The following is a 21,276-nucleotide window of genomic DNA, read 5'->3' as shown; positions in this document are numbered from 1 at the left end:
TATCATTGATGGCTTGCGTGAAAGTACTAAGAGGCTCCAGCGTTACTCAAATCACCTCTCCACTCATGCTCGCAACGATACCTTCCTTTATAAACCCGATGATGGCAAAATGGGGGAGACAAGCCAAGAAGGAACTCAGCTTGCAGGTAATGCCTCAGGAAGTAAGGATAAAGGCAAAGGAGTATATCGAGCTGATCAAGCTGACCATCTGAAGGAAAAGAAGAAGAAGAACTAGATATAGTCTAGTCAATGTTTAAAACTTAGCATAGAATCCTTCGTTCCTCATATGCTCATATGTTTTTGTTTTTTTTGCTTAATCTATGACAAGTACCATTTTCTCAATCTGGTTGATAAAGTTGAATAAACAAATTAAGAAGTAAAACATACTCAGTATACATTAACACTAAAATACTTAGGTAATAAACTGAGTAACAACATACTTCTAATATTTTTGAAAGCTGACTTAAAATCCAATTAGCTCAGATCTTGAAGAATCTAATATTACACTAAGTCAGTATACACAAATGTCTTAAGGTTAATTCAATTAAATCTTGGAAGATTTAGAATTAAGTTAAGACAATATGTGCAACCCTTACGGGGGAGTTATTTCAAAAATAAATCAATCATGGGGTAACTTATAACTGAGTTCCATAATTATGTATTTTGCCAACATCAAAATGGGGGAGTTTGTTGAAACACCTTTCCACAAGATTTTGATTTGACAAAATCATCCATGATTAAGAGGCAATTAAATTTAAATGCTTTGATTTAATTGTACTAATGTGTTTGTTCAATATTGAGTGCAAAAATATATATAAAGTTAAACAAGACAAAAGTCAGCATAAGCTAAGTTGAGTGAAACGGAACTTAGCATGAAAGAATAGAAGCTGAGTGGAGTAGAACTCAGTATCAGAAGTCTTCTTCAAAGTTGCCAGAACGAAGCTGACTAAATTAGAAGACTCATTCAGAATTGAATAAACATAACGGAGCTGACTAAGAAGGAACTCAACATGGAAGTTGAACATTCGAAGATAACGAATGAAGCTGAGTGACAGTCAGGACAACATGAAGGATCCGTTCACTAAAGGACAAAGTCTGCCAATCTTCTGCACCAATAATTGAAGCCTCGAAAATACACAGAAGACTAATTCCAAGAAACATGGGTCAATGGATTATTGGTAAAAGACAACTGGCACAAAAAGACAAGTCTGATGCAAGAAGACAAAATCTGACGCCTGAAGAAAACAGAGGAAGGGAATGGCGGAACCGTCTGAAGTTGACCAGAAGATGTTCCCTAAAAGAGCCGTTTTGGTTTTAACGGCTAAAATAATTCAAATGATTCATCTGCAGATTTCCATCTATAAAAGGACAATCAAGAACCTTGGATCATTGCCGAAGTATCAAAAGAAAAATACAAGAGAGAAAATCTTCAAAGCACTCAAATACAAAAAGATCTTACACCAACGTTTCTATTCTCTGTGTAAATGCTAGATTGATTGTTTTGTAATCATCTAAGGTGTTCTTTACTTGAAAAATAACAAGTGTGTAATCAATAGGAATATTGAGAGTGTTGAGCTGAGTACTTGGTTGTAAGTATTCAGTGGTAGAAAAATCTAAGTGCTGGGTTGTAGTACTTAGTAGGAGCTGAGTAGACGAATAGACGACATACTCTTGCATACTCACTGCCTTGTAAAGGGTTTTTGCTCTACCTTGAAAGAGCTCAGTATTGGATTGAAAATCCCAGGAGGAACTGGGGACTGGACGTAGGCAGAGAGGCCGAACCAAGATAAGTCATGCTGAGTAACTTCTAAACTCTTTCTCTCAATATATATATATATATATATATATATATATATATATATATATATATATATATATATATGTGCATGTGTTGCTTGTGAAATTTACTCAGCTTATAAATTGTTAAAACTGAAACTGAGTAAATCTGAGTGCTAAGTTGGAAGCTGACCTTTCAAGTGTCAATTTCCAACTCTCAAGTCAAGCAGTCTTAGTCAGCATAGAACTAAAACTGTCTGACTAATCAATCGGCCGTGCTGACCAAAACGTTGAGTCATCAAACTCTTAAAATAACATTAAGTCAGCATAATTAAAAGCGAAAAAGTTACATTAGTTCCTATCCCCCCCTTGGAACTAATTACTAGGGACCAACAGTTCTCACCTCTTGGTTCCGGGCTCGGACTTAGGGAAGGGATGCCCTCATCATTCTCCCCTTCTGGTTGGCAACGTTCCCTCTGGTTTCCACAAGTGAAGGTCCTACACATTAAAAGAAGAATACATCTTCCCAAGCCAATTGGGAAAGGTTAGTTGGTAGGCATTGGCACTAATCTTCTTGGTGATCCGGTAAGGGCCGTATTTCCTCGGCCTCAATTTGCTACTAGGAGCATGCATTAGTCGCTCTTTTCCCAAATATACCATCACCTCATCCCCTACCTCAAACTGTATGTCCCTCTAGTTCTCATCAACATTGGCCTTGTTCTTGCTATTCTTCCTTTCAATGCTATCCCGAACGTCTTGGTGCATTTGATGGTAGTCATGGGCCAAATTGTGTGCCGCGACACTTTTCTTCTCTCCCTTCGGAACTTCTCCCAAGTCAAGCGAGTGGTTCGAAGCTTTGGTGTATACACCCTTGAAAGGTCATTTTTCGGTGGTTGAACTCACAACGGAGTTGTAAGAACACTCGGCTTGGGCGAGCACATAGTCCCACATCTTGGGCTTGTCCCGACACTTGCTTCGTAATAGATTCCCCAAAGTCCGATTTACTGCTTCAGTTTGCCCATCCGTTTGGGGGTGAGCCGTGGTACTAAACTTCAAAGTGGTTCCGAGGATGGCCCAAAGAGTTCGCCAAAAATGGCTAACAAATTTTGTGTCCCGATCCGACACTATACTCTTTGGAACTCCATGTAATCTCACTACCTCACGGAAGAAAAGCTTAGTGATGGCGGTGGCATCATTAGTCTTCCGACACGGAATGAAATGAGCCATCTTAGAGAATCTATCCACCACCACAAAGATGGAGTCCATACCTCGTTGAGTCCTTGGTAACCCCAACACAAAATCCATTGAGAGATCCTCCCAAATGGTTTCCGGAACCGGCAAGTGCATCCGTAACCCCGCGTTAGTGGTATGACCCTTGGAAGGTTGACAAGTTTCACATCGCTCTATAATATACACCACATCTCTCCTCATCCTAGGCCAAAAATATCGAGAGCTAACCGCTTCCAAGGTCTTATCCCAACCGAAGTGGCCTCCTAACACCCCTCCATGTAGTTCTCAGATTACTCTTTCTCGTATGGACGTACTTGGTAGGCACAATTGGCTGCCCCTCATGAGAAACCCATCCACTAACTGATACTCACTCTCCTCGGTACCTCTCCTACACTTTTCCCACTCAAGCCCAAAGTCCGGATCCTCCTCATACTCCCCTTTTATGTGCTCAAAATCCACCAACTCCAAGGCTACTGTTTTTAAGAGGGCTACCCTTCGGCTCAAAGCATCCACCACTTTGTTCTGTTGCCCCACTTTGTGGAGAAGTTTATAAGGGAACTTGTCCATAAAAGCGGACCATCGAGCGTGCATGGAGCTTCGAAGTTACTTTTGGCTCCCTAAGTACTTGAGGGCTTGGTGGTCGGTGTACAACATAAATTCTTTTCCAATGAGATAGTGCTCCCACGTCTTGAGAGCCCGCACTACCGCATAGAACTCTTTGTCATAGGTGGCCCATTTCTGTCTTGAATCACACAACTTCTCACTGAAGTACGCTATGGGCCTTCTCTCTTGCATTAATACTCCCCCAAATCCTACGCCACTCGCATCACACTCAACTTCGAAGAGCTTGTCAAAATCTGGAAACGCTAAAACCGGAGCGGTGCTTAGTTTTTCCTTTATCAATGCAAAACTGCTCTCTTGCTCATCTCCCCAATGGAAACCTCTACCCTTCTTCAAACACTCGGTCATGGGGGGAAAAATTGCGCTGAAGTTCTGGATGAAACGTCTATAGAAGGTCGCCAACCCATGAAAGCTCCTAATGTCCCCAACGGTCTTCGGAGTCGGCCACTCCCGAACAGCTCTAACTTTCTCTTCATCCACCTTGATACCACTCCCACTGACCACATACCCGAGAAATACCAAACTCTCCATGACAAAGTCACACTTCTTAGTGTTGGCAAAGAGTTGGTTCTCCCGGAGCAAGGCTAGCACGGCTCTCAAATGCCCCACATGCTCTTCCAACGTCTTACTATGGATGAGAATATCGTCAAAGTAGACCACCACAAACTTCCCAATCACTGGGCGTAAGACTTGGTTCATTAGCCTCATGAAAGTACTCGGTGCATTGGTCATCCCGAATGGCATCACTAGCCACTCATACAACCCATCACGCATCTTAAACGCCGTCTTCCACTCATCTCCCGCCTTAATCCGGATTTGGTGGTATCCACTCCTCAAGTCGATCTTCGAAAAGACCTTGGACCCACCCAATTGGTCAAGCATATCATCAAGTCGGGGAATCGGGAACTTGTACCGTATGGTAATCTTGTTGATGGCCCGACTATCCACACACATCCTCCACGACCCATCTTTCTTGGGTGTCAACAAAGCCGGTACCGCACACGGACTCATACTCTCCCTAACGTAGCCCATTCTTATCAACTCCTCCACCTTCTCTTTCATCACTTCGCTCTCTTTGGGACTCATCCGGTAGTGAGGAAGACTAGGCAAGCTAGCTCCCGACACTAGATCAATATGGTGTTGGATGTCCCGTAGAGGTGGCAGCCCATATAGCAACTCTTCCGAAAAGACGTCACGGAACTCATTGAGCAATCTCCCCACATCTTTCGGGACTTCTCTGTCCTCACTTCCTACCCCAGCCGTCGGCGTGCTAGACTTCACCATCACTACATAGACCATTTGACTCTCCTCACACTCGTTAATAAACGCCTTATGAGTTGGGCAAACGATCAAGATAGACTTCCCTTTGTTCTTGGTCTCTCCCACTAGAGGTGTTAGCACATATCGAACTCCATCCTTTACAAACTGATAGGTGTTCTTCTTTCCGGCATGGGTAGCGTCTCGATCAAATTGCCATGGACGCCCCAACAATAAGTGGCAAGCATCCATCTCCACGACGTCACAATAGACCTCGTCTTGGTACTCCCCGATCTCAAGGGGTACCCTACACCTTTGGGTAACCTTCATCTCACCTACGTCCTTGATCCACCCCACACTATACGGACTAGGGTGCGCCTCAATAGTTAATCCGAACCTTTTGGCTGCCGTGTCGCTGATAATATTCTCTTGACTCCCACTATCAATTATCACATTGCACTTCACCCCTCGCACAAGACATCGGGTTCAAAACAATTGATGTCATTGATCCGACTCCACCTTGCTTGAGACCAACAGGCTTCTTACTACATGTATGGCTTGTCCACTATCATACTCCCCATCATAGTCATCATCAATCGGCTCACACCACACATCCCCTTCATCATCATATTCCTCATCGTCTTCATACCACTCAACCACGTTGGCGCTTCTTCTCTTGGGGCACTCATTGGAACGGTGGCCCGGCTCGTTGCATCGGAAACATTTGAATGGAGCCAGCCTTGCATAAGGGTTGTTGCCCATAGGGGGTTGTGTCGCCTTAAAAGGCCTCACATCTCCACTAGGCGTCTTTCCCGCACTTGGCGCCTTAGAATCGCTTGAACTTGCAACCCCTTTACCCTTATCAATCCCCTTGGGAGCTCCTCTCCCTCCATAAGTGTTCTCACCCCCAGCTCTCCTATAGCCTTCACGACCCCTCAAACTCAACTATGCCTCGGCCTTCAATGCTAAATTACGGGCGTCTTGCACCCGAATCACCATCTGTATTCCAATCCGATCTTGGATGTTGTACCTCAACCCTTCAAGATACCTTGAAGTCTTTTGGCTTTCGGTTTCCGAAAAATTAGCCCTTGCCGAAAGCCACAAGAACTCTGAGGTGTATTCGTGCACGCTCCTAGCACCTTGAGAACAATTTCGATAGGAACTGTAAATGTACTACTCATAGTCGGGTGGTAGGAACCTCTCCCGCAACATCGACTTCATTCTAAGCCAAGATCTAATCGGCTCCCTTCCTCATCTTCTTCTCCCTTCCTTCATATTGTCCCACCAAACTGAAGCTCCTCCTTTAAACCGGTAAGCGACCAAGTGGACTTTCCGATCCTCTGGTATACCCGCATAATCAAAGAACCGCTCCACCTCTAACAACCAACCAAGAAAACCCTCTATGTCGAGTTCTCCCCCGAATGACGGTAAGTCAACTTTCAATTTGAAGGCGTCATCCCTCTCGAAATTTCCTCCAAACCCCATTCTCACATTCGGTTCGCCTCTATATCCGCCTCTTTCATTACCCTGACCCCCATACGGGTCATTCAAACCAACATTTCCCCTCTCATAACCACCTACAACATCATTATGCACAATATCCATATTCCCGGCACGCACATGCGCGGGACCAACAACATCCTTCACATGCACATCATGTCTAGGTCTATCATGCATATCATTATCATCCATCCTAATCCCCATATTCCTAGCAATCCTAGGCATATCGTAATCATCAAACAAGTCCCCATCACTATCACTATCTGCATTTCTAATGATTACGGGATTAGTCCGTCTTACCTCTTGAACCCGAAGGTCCATGGCTTGGGGTGCATAAGTTCTCCTTGGAGGTGGTGTCGGTTGTCGGTCAAGTAGAGGACGGGCCTGTTCTTCTTGCCGCCAATGAGGTTCTCCGGTGAGGAAAGCTTGAGTATTTCGGGTTGTTATTATGAGTTCTTCAAGGATGAGATGAAGATATCGGGTACTCGTGCCGTACTTCTCGTCTATCGCCCTTAGAGACTCCGTGATATGCTTCACGTTGCCTTCTAGTGCCTCAATCCGTTGTTCCATGGATCCGGTGGCTTCGTTTGTGATACGTGGTTGAACCATTTCCGAGAAGAAGTCTCCGGGAAGGAAAACGACTCGGCTCTGATACCAACTGATGTAGAGTGAAATCGACTGGAGGTTTTAATCGTAAACCAACAAAGAATGCAATCTTCTCTAGCTTAACTAGAAGGTTGGATTAACCCACAAGGATGAACCTTGGTGCTCCAATGGAGACTTCTTTAATTCAATATATCAAAAGTTGGAGAACATTACAAAGAGAAGGGTTTAAATACCTTCCAACAAAACAAGAGTAAAGACCAAAAGCCCATGAATAGGGTTTTGGGGTAAAGCATGTATATAAGGGTAAAGTGGGCAAGGGAAGAGTTCATGGCAATCTAGTAATAATGGTTGAGTGGCAAAACAGTAATTAAGTATCAGCAGAAATGGTCCCCTCTTAATAAGAACTTGGAAGAGAAGTATTGTCCAGACAGGATACGCCCCGCGTAGGCTAGTGTACGCCTCGTGTAATTTGGGTACTGAGCCTTTGGACAACTTCGAAGGGATTGTACGCGCGGCGTCCCTGGAGTCACGCTCCGTGTATTGTAGCTCCTAGTCGTGATGATCCTCCTTGTTGGGCTTTACGCGTGGCATCCCCTCCGTCGCGCTCCGCGTGCTCGACCTCCTGGGCACTCTTCACTCCGGACTCTGCTCTTATGCCCCGCGTACTAGGAGATACACCCCGCGTGACTTGGGTGCTGGACAATTGTTCGGTAAAGGAGTCCTCTACGCCTCGCGCCTTGGTAGGCACGCCTCGCGTGCTTCGTTGTGGGGTCGGACTCTCGTTGTTCTCACCTCTTGGTTCTGGGCTCGGACTTAGGGAAGGGATGCCCTCATCACATACCCTTCCCATTTAATTCGCGGGTACCCTTACCCGTTAAGAATCAATAAATAAATAAAAAATATTACAAATTTAACAAACTATAAATTTAATAAATCATCAATCTAAAAATTGAATAAATTGAACCTTAATTAATAATAATAAAAGTAGCTTAGTGGTATCACTCAATTGTTGAAAAATAAATAGTTGGTGTTTAAATTGCATGTCTTACATCTAAAAAAACAATGATATTTATTAATATAAATTTTTTTTATGAGGGTAACGAGTACTGGGTACCCTAGGGGGTATTCCCATACTTGTCCCATTACCCTAACGGGTAATAGTTTTGATCTCATACCCGTCCCATACCCTTTTATACAAGGTACGGGTAGTTCTATTAGGATATGGTTGTGTCAGGTACCCGCGGATACACTACCTGTTGCCATCCCTACAAACAACAAATATAAACCAAATACTATTAACATATAGTGCTTAAAATTAAATTTTATTGATTAATTTATCTAAAAACATATGTTCAGTATCTAAAGTGAAGCTTCACATCCAATAAAGTCTGGAGTATCATCTTAAAAATCCTTCATGGCCTGCAAAAATTAAACAACACTTTCAAGATAATATATAAAGAAAGGCTAGAATAACCAAAACAAATGAGAAAGACATCATGATATTTTTATTCCAAGTAAAAATATTAAAAGCCAGAAGACAATAAGCATATTTGAATAAAAATATATAGCAATCAAACACGTAAAATTCAATCGTTGAAGATTTGAAAGTAATACCTTAAAATTGAATTTGAATATCAAAACTTCATTGGATAATTTTGGAGTTTACATGGAAAAAATAACAATAAATAATATAATATAATTTAGAGATGCAATTGATTCAATATTGATCAACAAATCAAAGAGGAGATGGAGGAAATTGTTGTCATACCTTTGGTATAATCTATACAAAATTTGAAGTTTTCAAGCAAATCGGGTGGAGATTTTTAGAACACCGTCTCGATTTTCACTAGTCGGCCAGCATAAATTGGTTGACCGATTTTTAGCCTCCTAGGCGGTCCCAGACGGCTCCCAAGCTGTCTTTTTGAAAAAATTAACCCTTAAATTTTATATTATTTTTTTAAATTTTAAATAAAATATTAAATAACAAAAAACTAAAAAAAAACCTTAAACTATCCAATGTATTTTTAAGAATATTAATTTTATTTTATTTTGACATATTTTGTTTGAAATGTTATTTTATTTATCTATTTCTAAGAACATTAATGTAAATAATATTAAAATACATATGTGTTTCTATCCTAAATATTTTATAGGCCTAAACATTACCCGTTGAACTTGTCCATAATAGTAGATTGACTTCATAAACTTTGCAAGTACTCACCAGCTTCCTAAACTTGCTTATTTCGTATCACCAGCTCCCTAAACTTCTCCATAAAAATTGATTAGGTCCCTGAACTTTGCAAGTGTCTCACCAGCTCCCTAAACTTGCTTATTCTATAACAACTAAATACAAAAATAATAATACTAACTCAGATTAAGGTACAAAAAGTTCCCTAACGTTTTGGGTCAAGAGTATTTTTACCCCTAATGTCTAAAATTTTACAATTTTACCTATAACATTAGTAGCCAAGAGTAAATTTATAAATTGAGTGAATTTTTTGAATTTTTTTGTCCAATTCGTACAAAAGTCAGTATATTTTTTTTCACATCCCAATATATGTTTGCGATTTGTTACTAATAAAATGGCGCACGTGTGAAGTGTAGATGACAAGATTCATGACCGAGAAGACAGTTTGATAAATTATTTCTCAAATTAACCAAATTTATCAATGTTAGGAGTAAAATTGCTCTTGGCTTCCAACGTTAGGGGTAAAATTGTATTATTTTAGACGTTAGGAGTAAAACTACTCCTAACCCAAAATATTAGGGATATTTTTGCACCTTAATCCGAGTTAGTATTATGGTTTTTGTATATAGTTGTTACAGAATAAGCAAGTTTAGGGAGCTGGTGAGACACTTGCAAAGTTCAGGGAGTTAATCAATTTTTATGGACAAGTTTAGGGAGCTGGTGATACGAAATAAGCAAGTTTAGAGAGCTGGTGAGACACTTGCAAAGTTCAGAGAGCCAATCTACTATTATGACAAGTTCAGGGAGCTGGTGACGTATTAAGCCTATTTTATATTATTATTTTTACATAGTATAATTCATATATTAATTTATTTAATAAAAAATAAATACACACAAAAAAATACAAATCCAATTAATCTCTGATTAATTCCCGATTAATCAATAAGGGTTCTGTCCGCCCGACTAGCGTCTAACATCTTTTACAACCTTAACTACATGTATGTAAAGTAAATTAAATTGAGAACATTTTTAACATATATGAAAAATATTACCCTAAATAAAAAGTCAAGCTAAATTAAGAAGAAAAATTTAATTGCATTTTTTTATAAATTATTTGACTATGGAAAGTTTATCTATTTAAGTTAAAAATTTTACCAAATATTACTTTAAATGAAATTTCAAGTATTAATTATATGGAAATAAGAATTGATCCATCTAATTTTAACAGAACATGTAAAATTTTATTTATTAGAAATTACCCGTAGCTTTTTTTAGTCAAAGTTTATGATACTCTTTTCCTAAATTAATCTTTTATCAATTAAAATTTTAGGATAAGCCTACAACAAAGAAATATATTGAGACTAAATGAAAAGAAAATTATCAAATTCTTTCGCTGAGTTTACCAAATTCTTAACCTAAATTTTAAGATAATTTTACTTTACCTTTTTTTCTACTCAAAGTTTATACAACTCTTTCTATAAATTACTCTCCATCAACAGTCAAAACCTATGCATTTAAAAATCTCCCAATTAGATTACAAAACTAGTTGTTACTAAATGCATTTCTACTTCTCCCACTCTTATAATTCAAAAGCATCCATATTACTTTTATTTCATTTCTGTTCAAATAAAATTATAGCTTTGATTAGAGGAATTTGGTATCGGCTAAGAGACAAAATAATAACTTTGATTCTAATTATGGGTGACTAGACAAGTCCACCACCGACTCACCAATTAACCTTTCTCTGAGAGACAAAATTACTGAATTAATTACCTTTTAATTAACATTAGTTAGGCTTTATCCCATGTTTAAATAAAGGGTTCTCTATATCAAAATAATAGTAATAGTAATTGAATTAGTTGGAGAATCTAATGTGTCATCATGGTCAGTGTAGGGCTTCCAGCCACATGTAGAAACTCTGGAAGTCTCTTCTCTTGGAAATATCTATTCTTGTTCTAGTTCGAGAACTTTCTAACATGTTCACCCAAGATACTCATCTCTTTCTTTTCGGATATTCTATCCTTTGATTGAATTATTCGTTTTATTAAAAAAATATCTCTGTTATCCAACCTAATCCAACTGCTGTTCTTTTTCTTATATACATGATATATCTACTGTTTTCTTACACAACAATCTCCACTGTAAGTGTTTGTTTTGAGAAATATGGTTGATGAGCTTTCTTATTACAGTGTTCTTGGAGTCACTTCAGATTCTTCTGCTCATTATATCAAACAAGCTTATCGCAGGCTGGCTATGGTATGTCAACTCAACTCTTACTTTGCCGGATGATATTCATTCCACTTTGAATTTGCATGATCTAATTGAATTTAATTGCAGCAATGGAATCCTGATAGGCGGACTAGAAGTCCCTCTCATGAAATAAAATTCCAACAAATTCAACAAGCTTATTCAGTACTATCAGATGAAAAGAAAAAGCATTATATGATATGGAATTGTATGAAGAAGGAGAAGATGAGGTTAGTGACACAGATTTCATTTCATTCTTCCTTTTTTTAAGTGTTATTCTCTTATTCTCTTTCATAATTAACTTGTCCTTGATTTGATTGTTTCAGGGATATTCTGATTTGATGTCTCTCATAGCCCGGGAAATGAGACAGTTAATAGTTTTCATCTATTTTTATGTTTCTCCTAATAAATGTGTATATTTTGGCAAGCTCATCCTAATTGAATTTGTTATACATAAGAAGAGGTATAACATGGAAGAGTTACACACAATATTCACAGAAATGGTACAAGGATTCCAACAATCTCCAACCTCTTGTTGTGGGTCTGATGATTACTCCAGAGTCTCAAAAAAGGGACCTTGGGAATATGATCCAAATACAGTGATGAATTCTCATTTTAGCTATGGAATTTTCTGAAGCAATGAGTGGAGTGAGTTATGAAGGAGGAAGAAGAGGAGTTCTTTCAACAACAATCTGTCCAATGGTTTGTTGGATTGGATCGGATCGGATTGGACTGGATAACCATTTTGTAAATTAATGGCTTGGGCTGATGTTTCTGTGCACAAGTGTGTTCATATTATGTTCAATGGAACTGCTTGGGTTTAGTCTATTTGTGGGCTCATAGATGGCTTAATTGGCCCTATATGCAGAATTCTAATGACTTTTCTTATGAATATGCTCATTTCTGAGCTGCTGCTTTTTTTTTAATTAATATATAATTACATAAATTTGTAACCTATTAAGTAAATGAGTTTGTTAATTTCAACTTATTTCCACAAGAAATTATTAGTGGCACTGCAGTACAAAAATTAACATGTGTAATTAAAAGAAAGTTTTTATTGATGATATGATATGTACCATACTATACTTATTGATTTGTTAAAATTCAATCTAATATGCATTTAGCATGTTGATGTTAAATTATCAAATAAGGATGTTAGAAGCTAAAATTGATAAGTTTATATGTGATCGGACTTAGGTTAGATGAAAGATAGACAATACTTTCTTTATAGAATTATAATCCAATTTTACATTAAACCATAAAATCGAAATTAGTGGTATACTAATCTCCCAATTGATCACATCTAGTAGCTCTTTAGATGCTAATTATGATCCAAAGACTAATTACTTGGCACCAAAGCCTAACCCTGGAGAGAATTTGGCCAATCAGACTCAGACTGAGACTCAGACTCACACTCAGACTCAAGAGAGAGTTGACATTGCATATTTCACCCGGCTGCCAAATGTTGTAAAAGAGTTAGAAGTTGCAATACTTAATGATGAAAGTGAGGCAGAGTATGTACCACCTGTGATTTCACACTTCACCAGAGTGAATTTTACACCCTAATGTTTTGCAAATTGGACCAATTTTACCTGGTTAAAAGTTGGGTTAATTTTTACTCATTGTGTCAATGGAACACTGTACGCAATCATGAATCTCGTTATTTCTACTATGTGTCATATCATCATTTATCAGTAGCGGATTAAAGACCCATGTACAAATTCATAAGAAATAAAAAAGGTTAAAAAATTAAAAATTTATCTTGTGTTCTATACCAAATCAAAGATATATATATATATATATATATATATATATATATATATATATATATATATATATATATTTTAATTTGTTACTGATGATCGGTGATGGGGAAATGAAATGAATATAATAATACTCATGATTTCTCACAATACAATTGTAGTTAGAAATAGATTTGGTTTAATTTGCAAACATTAGAAATGCAATTGTACCGCTCATAAGGTTAGAGGTAAATTTTATTATTGACCACCAAAGTTGAAGGCATTTTTATAATGTATATCTTAAGAAATACTATATATAATGTATCTGATAAATTAATTAGGTATACAGTACAAAACCAGTGGTACAGTTATTGTGAATAATAACTTATTTGTCACTTAAAATGAAGTAATTTTATATGACATTGAAAGAATATAATAAAGTAAATTATATTTATGGTACTTGGACTTTGACATATTTCAGATTTCGATATTTGGACTTTACTTTTTATACTAACAAAAAAATATGAATTTAATCCTTTAAAAAAATACATGAATTTAAAATCTAAAATTATATATATTTTTTATTTTTCTTTCCTCTGTAATTTAAAAAATATATATAATTTTTCGTATTTTAAATATTTTTTAAAATATTTTATTTTAATAATATTTTATTAAAATTGTTTAATTCTTATATTATAATTATTATATTTTAAAAAATATTGTTAAAATAAAAATGTAATTTCTTATTTTTATAATTTTTTTTTTAAGGAAAGCAGTTCAAATTTGCTCATATCATTCTTCGAGAAGTGTAAATTTACTCTTAACATATATAATGTAAACATTTTTTTCTAATATTTTCATAGAAGGTAAATTTTACCTTTGTTTAACATAAAATTTGAACGGACTAGTTTAACTGTTATTTGACTATCACATAAGAGCTTTTAATATCACCGTCAATGTCGAATCTAATTAATATGGACTCCTCTGCACCGTTAGAATTATCCTATATTTATCAGGTTCAACATGGACAACCCAAATGATTATTTTATGGATTCATTATGTAAATTGTTTTTGTACTTGTCTGATGATATTTTGGGGGTTGTTACTACATTGTTGTAAATCATGTCTCTACGTTGCCTTACGATTATTTTGGGTACCATAAACAACCAATAACTTATGCATAGTTGAACTTTAATTGTCATAATGAAGTTGAAATACGCCCTAGAAAAACTTTTGAATAAGGATGACAAGTCAAAAACAATTCTAATAAACACTTCCTTGTGAGGCTTGGTTGGGATGCTAAAGTCAGTAATAATTGTGACAATAAACTGTAAGCACAAAAGTAAGGAATTAGCTAGTGTACCTTGAATACCTCAGAGTGGGGGTATTTATATTAGATTCCGTAATGAGTTTGGGCTGTTCAACCGAATGATTTTCGATGAGGCCTCAATTAATAATTTTTGTTTATAATATGTACTCAATTGATAATTTTTGTTTAGAATGTTTCCACGGAACTTCAAACTAAGTAGTACCTGTACGTAGGATTCTATAAAAAAAAAATAGTACGTAGGATAAAAGGATAATTAGGAAAGTATAGAAGCAGAGTTTGTTATTTTTATGTTCCCATTCTCTGCCTTATTTTTCTCTTCTCTTTGCTATTTCATTCAATTCGTCCCACTACAAATTTCTTTTTTCCTTCAATCAAGTTTTTATCTTGAATAATGACCAAGAAAAACAAAATTTTGAAGTTGCAGGAAAAAGAAGATCGCATTAGTGCTTTGCCAGACACCCTCATTCAACATATCATCTTCTTTTTGCCATCAACAAATGAAGCAATTCAAACTACCATTTTATCAAAGAGTTTCCATAATCAATGGACTCGTGTTCCAGTTCTAAATTTTTATTCCTCGGGTATGTCTGTTGAAAAGTTCTCTACATTCATTGACAACGCCCTACTTCTCTACGACTCCTCCAAGATCCAGAAATTCCACATACAATCAGATTGTAAGAACGGTGTTGGGGATCCTAATTACTGGATTGCAAAAATCCATTTTGCAATCAGTAAAGAGGTGGAAGAGCTAGTTTTGCAATTCGGTTTGGGTTATAATCATAAACAATGCAAGTTGCCTGAATTCATTTTCAAACATGCTTCCTTAGTTAAACTCCAGACATATTATTGTAATTTTGATTCTATGCCTAATGGAACGCTAAGCTGGAGACATCTCAAGGCATTGAATATAGAATATTGTACCTTGCCTCATAGAGCAATTGAGAATATTCTATATGAGAGTCCGTCACTTGAATCGTTGCAATTATCTTACAATAATCCATGTGAATCCAAGGTTATTGTTTCCACGTCTTTAAAAAAATTAATGTTGAAAGATGTTTGGATTTGTCTTCTTGAAATTTCTTGTCCAAATCTTAAGGAATTGAAGCTTTTAGGTCATTTTCTTACTTGGACCCCACCTAATAAATTAATGAATTGGCCGTCTTTAAATTGTACTACTCTTGATGTTGAGAATTACGAAGTGGAGATCATACAACAACTTCATCATGTCAAGGAGCTGAAATTCGGGAGTCGGTTTATCGAGGTAAGGAATAAGCTAAACATTATAATTTTGAAATTAAATAAATTAGTAAAACCATTAATATTTCCATTTTCAAATTATGTTTCCAGACACTATCAGATAAGAAGTTTGGAGCTAGGCTATCTTCTCTATTGTTCAACAACAAATCCTTAACTCTCGATAATCCTAATTTTGAAAAGCATTATGATGGAATCACATGTGCACTACACAGTTTGTATCTACTTGAGATATTAGTTATAAAGTTACCGATTTACAAGGTAAAGTATATATTCAGAACCACTCATTAATTTAAATTTAACTAAACATTTAAGGTGTTTGTTACTGTTGATGTGGATTATGTACAACTCGACTTAGTACATATAGGCAACTCAATCGTCCAACTTGTACTTAAAACTAACTTTCTGCCACCTCAACTTATTTAGAACGTGTTTAACATTGTTTGTCCATATCCTAAAAGCAGCTTTTCCAATTTTTCAAACTAAAAACAGTTTTTACTAAATTCAAAACTGCCTTTTTTAAAAGTTGAAAAACTAGAAAAGCTGTTTTTAGTAAAAGCTACAATTTGTAGCTTTTACGAAAATAAATGGACAATGTCCCTGTTTGGCAATTAGTTGTTAGCTGATGACTGATTACATTAGCTGTTAGCTGATTACCTTTTTTGTTAGCGGATTGTATGAACTTGTTTGGTAAAACTTAGCTGATTGCTAATAAATCTTTGTATAAAATGACAAATAAGGACATGGTAAAACATGAGTTTTTTCAAATTCACTTTTTGGATCCAACTCTTTCAAAGCTCTCTTCACCAACCACAATTGTTAGAGGTTTGACTAGTCAAAACTTCTAATTTTACTCTTAAAAACTCTTTACCAAATAAGACTAATATCCGGTTTGCATATGGAAATAAGGGTTAGCTATGGAAGTTGAGGGTTGAAAGTATAAAGAGTCATTAATACAAGTTGAAGGGCTGAGTTTATATTAAGTTGATATTGAAACTTTTCTTAACTTTCTACTTAAGTTACACAATTAACTATAATCAGCTATATATTTGGTTTGATGTCCGGTCTGATTTGATTATGATAACATTGGCTATAACATCATGAATTTATCATTTCCATTTTGTGAATAAAAGAATTAGTACAATAAAAATGTAATATTACTAAAACTTTTTGGGTTTGAAATTTAATGAATTAATAATTTGAATCATGCCACATCAGAAATTGTCTATGAAGCAGCGATAGGAATACACATACTGATACATCAAATGACATTTAAAAAAATATGAGACACATGTACGATGGAAATAAATCATATATATATATATATATATATATGCATTAATTCATAAAAAAATAACATTCAATAGTTCGAACTATTTAAACTAAACTATTTTAAGACATTTTCATGATTTTTCTATAAACATTTAGCAATGATTAGCATTTAGTATTTTTTTTTTTTTTTTTGCAAATTAAAGCGTGAGTTCGGACTAGTTTGATTAATTATTTACATTAGAGATTTATATATGATAATGGTATTATTCCTAGTTTATATTACACCGAGTTTTTTTACCTAGTTCGGAACTATGTATAGAGGTAGAGTTAGGCTAGGTTTATTTTAATGGTTTTTGTATGTATATATTTTGACAACTTTCTCTCAAGGAATATAGGAGTGAATTATTTCAGAATTCAACATCTTTCAATATATTAATTTTTTTTTATATTAAGCCCTATTTTTGAAAAGTTATTTAAAAAAACCCTAAACTTTACCAAATTTACTCTGAAACGTATTTGGAAAGTATCTCCGCGTATCCATGCATATCCACACCATAGTATCCCTATAATTAAAAGAAAAAAAAGAAAAAAGAAAAAGAGGGATACTTGTTTTGCCATATCCGGTATATATCTCGATGTATCCCCAACGTATTTGTATCATATGAATATGTCAACCTCTTAGAAGTATCGATGCTTTATAGGAAATTATTCTTATAAATTTCCATGTAGTGTTTAATTCTTGGGACTAATAATAACTTTGTCTTCAGTCTCAAATGACTACAGATCTTCGAGACTTGAATATTGTTTCTAATGAGAACTACTGGGATTCAAACAGAACAACTTTTAATTGCTTGGCTTCACATCTAAAGATTATTGAGATCAACGATCTCTCGGAGAGTGATGATAATTGGAACCTTGTTCTCAACTTTGTTGAGTTCCTTCTCAAGAATGCAATAGTACTGGAAAAGTTGGTTGTAATATTAAAAGACGTTAGAAATGATTTTATGATTGAAGTTTCTCAACAATTATCAAACTTCCCAAAACGTTCAAAACATGCAATGGTGGAGCTATTATGTTCAAATTAACTTGGGGATTGAGAGGATACATAAGATCCGTCACACCGTTGGGTCTGATTAAAATTAATTTGTATTTTTCGGTCCCTTGCGATTAAAAATGTTTTATCTTGCACTCTATTGCTTGAATAATTGGAATTAAGGTGTTGTTCATTCAATCGTCTCGTCATTGAATTATTGGAAAGATTCCATATCTTTGAAAAGATTGGTTTTGTTTGCCATTGTAGTTGTTGGAAATTTTAGGGAAAATAACAGTTTACATGTTAATTTTCATCACTTTTGAGGCTTATATACACAAGGTTAAAATTAGACCCGGTAAAGTGACACACGACCCGATGACACGACACAAACACGACATGTTTTTTTAGTGTTAGTGTTTAGGGTTTTATGACACGACACGAAAGTTGAAGTGTACAGTTGTGCTTGGATGGAATAAAAATATAGGCTTTCTTCCCACATCCCACATAGGAAAATTGGAGAGAGGCCGCTTCGAAATGGGCATTAAAGGCACTAACGGCCTGAAATAAAGAATGTATCATTAAATACATTGAAGGGCATTAAATGAAGGTCTACTTCGATGGTTGTGGAATCTAGTATAAATACTCTCACTATGAGGTATTTAAGGTACACTTTCTGATTCCCGACTATGTGCTTATTGTTTATTCTTAAGCCATTACTAACTTAAGCATCGGAGTGTCCTCGGCCGAACCCAACCACGCCTCACAGGGAAGAGCTCCGATCAATGATCATCATAGAATGTCTTCCTTAATTGGATCTGCTAATCCCTCAGCCACCTGCATGGGCTTACCCTCTGCTAACCAAACTGTCTCTAATGATCCAATAGGCTCCCCTTGTTCCTTCAAGGAGGCAACATACGTATGATGTGCTACCAATTGGTTCCCTTGGATGATAGCCATTCCTTCGTCCATGAGAATTTGCCAAGCCGGGTGTCTAATAGATAAGGCTCCTGCGGAGCTTGATAAGAGTGGCTTCCCAACAATGGCATTGTACGAAACATGGTGTCGACTACTAAGAACTCTTCTTACTTAGCCACTTAGGCCCTGAATCTACAACTTCCACCTCTAGGCTGATGATTCCAAGTAAGGGAACCGTGTGGCCATTAATCCCCACAAGGGGGGCCATGCTCTTATTCTGCTTCAGTTCCCTAATGTTGAGGCCCTCGAAGATCTTTGTTGATCCGACGTCGTGTTGAGCCTACAAAATAGTGTGCAGGTCAAATGGGCCAAAGTCCGGCAAATCCGCTCCGATATCTAAGTTAGTTTCTGGTTTAGGAAAGAATGGAAAGGTACAAACTAGTTTAGGGATAATAGTCCACGTATCAAACCTTATGTCTTTACATATTTATTTATAGTGTTCAATTAGGTTTACGGTTGTCACCTTGATGGGAATCCTTACGAAGCTAGGATTCTTGATCCCTTAAAGAGTCCGAATCTTGGGAGGAATCCTTTGTCTTGTAAGTTTCTAGAAGATCCCTTGAAGTTTCGAGGTTAGAACCTCGTAGGTCGCGATGGGTTACCGTTCGTTAGGCTTGGGCCATGGTGGTTATCTATGTGCTATTGAAATGGGTCAATGGCCATCTTGGTGTTATGTGGGCCCTTATTACGATTGGCTTGGGCCGCAATGAGAATGTGATGACGTCACACGTGTGACATCACAAGACATCACTTAGCTTGGTTATGATGTTACAAAATATAAGGAGAATTAATGGTTCCAAACATTATAAAATAGGGTTAAACTACATATATAGATGTCTTGTTGTTTCGCCGATTTACAGATGGGTACTTGTTATAATTTCTTTTAATATAAATGCAACTTTGTGATTTGCGACGTTACCAAAATCAAGGCAATTGTCTTAACTCTGTTAAAAGGAAAAGTTAAATTTTCGACACTTCTTCTTCTGGAATTGGATTCCAGCCTTTTGAGAATTGTAAAAATTCCAAAATCAATCGGTGAAACCACATGGTTGCGTTTGTAAATAAAAAAGTATCACATGTATCCATTTAGAAATCCGTGAAACCACAAGACATCTATATATAATTGATCCTATAAAATATAAGGAAAATTAAAGCTTGCAACGTTACCAAATATAATAATTTTTAAATCGTTTATTTTCCCTATCTTAATTCTCATAACCATTATTAATTTAATAAAAATTAAAGCAATTTGAAACATCATTTATCATAGCAAAGGCTTAATACAACAGTTGTCCTCTGAACTTGTCCAAAATGGTTGATTGCCTCCCTGAACTTACATGTTGTCTTATTAGCTCCCTAACTTGCTTAAAATATCGTAATTAAGTCCCTAAATCTATAAAAAAAAAGCTATGAAAATGTATAAAACAGAAAGTTCATTTGTTTTAAAGACTTAAAATCATGAATTAGGTCTTTGTTTTTTAAGTTTTGATTTTTTTTACAGATTTAATCAAATTGCAATTTATATCACTTTAAATAAGTTTAGATGACAAATGATTCACTGTAAGCAAGTTCAAAGTGTCAATAGGCCACTTTAAACAAATTCAGTTGGCCAATGGATTATTTTAAGCAAGTTGAGGGGACTAATGAGACACCATGTAAGTTCAAGGGGCAATTAAACTTTCTGAACAAGTTCAATGGGCTTTTGTTATATTAAGCCTTTGTCAAATAGTACAACGGGCTTTTTACATGGATATCATAATTGACTACAAAATTACAACTAAATCATATCATCAAACTTAATTTTCAGTATGTCATTTATTTCTATATATACCAAATAAAATATGCTTTTACACCTAATTTAAAAAGTTTAAACCCCAATTCATAAATCCCAAACTCTTGACAATATATTCTAGATCCCTAATTTTTAAACTTTAATCTTTAAAAATCATGATTTTATTAGTTTGACATAATTCAATATTATGATTTGACATAGTTGTAAATAGTTTTTCAAAAGTGAATTTCTGTGTAAATTTCCCTAGTACAAATATTGGTGTCTTCTATGGTTACTTTGTTTTTGAAAAGTAAACCTTACTTGGTTATTTTCACCATTGGATGATGGAGTATAAAATTCATCCAATGGTGAAAAAAAACAAAGTAAGGCTTACTTTATTAAAAACAAAGTAAGCATAGCCTTTACCACAAATATTAGGCGTTATACGATGGAAAAGTTATTGAAACATTACCG

At 35.9% G+C, this 21,276-nt stretch overlaps 1 protein-coding gene across 1 annotated transcript; it reads left to right on the top strand.

Moving 5' to 3' along the window:
- Positions 1-11,053: 11,053 nt before the first annotated feature.
- LOC136227578 (uncharacterized) lies at positions 11,054-12,332 on the top strand. The gene is made up of 3 exons (XM_066016274.1): positions 11,054-11,434; positions 11,516-11,655; positions 11,752-12,332. The coding sequence occupies exons 1-3, from the start codon at positions 11,342-11,344 to the stop codon at positions 11,765-11,767; spliced, it is 249 nt and encodes an 82-aa protein (XP_065872346.1). The 5' UTR covers positions 11,054-11,341; the 3' UTR covers positions 11,768-12,332.
- The last annotated feature ends 8,944 nt before the right edge of the window (positions 12,333-21,276 follow it).

The sequence above is a fragment of the Euphorbia lathyris genome, chromosome 4 (assembly GCF_963576675.1).
Source record: "Euphorbia lathyris chromosome 4, ddEupLath1.1, whole genome shotgun sequence".
NCBI classification, from domain to species: domain Eukaryota; kingdom Viridiplantae; phylum Streptophyta; class Magnoliopsida; order Malpighiales; family Euphorbiaceae; genus Euphorbia; species Euphorbia lathyris.
Note: the sequence above shows the minus strand (reverse complement) of the source record. Positions and strands in the feature narration are given on the sequence as shown.

Excerpts from the sequence above, each read along its gene's own strand:
- LOC136227578 (XM_066016274.1), top strand. The coding sequence starts at position 11,342 with ATGGTTGATGAGCTTTCTTATTACAGTGTTCTTGGAGTCACTTCAGAT. Across the intron at positions 11,435-11,515 it reads CTTATCGCAGGCTGGCTATG|CAATGGAATCCTGATAGGCG; the intron begins GTATGTCAACTC and ends ATTTAATTGCAG.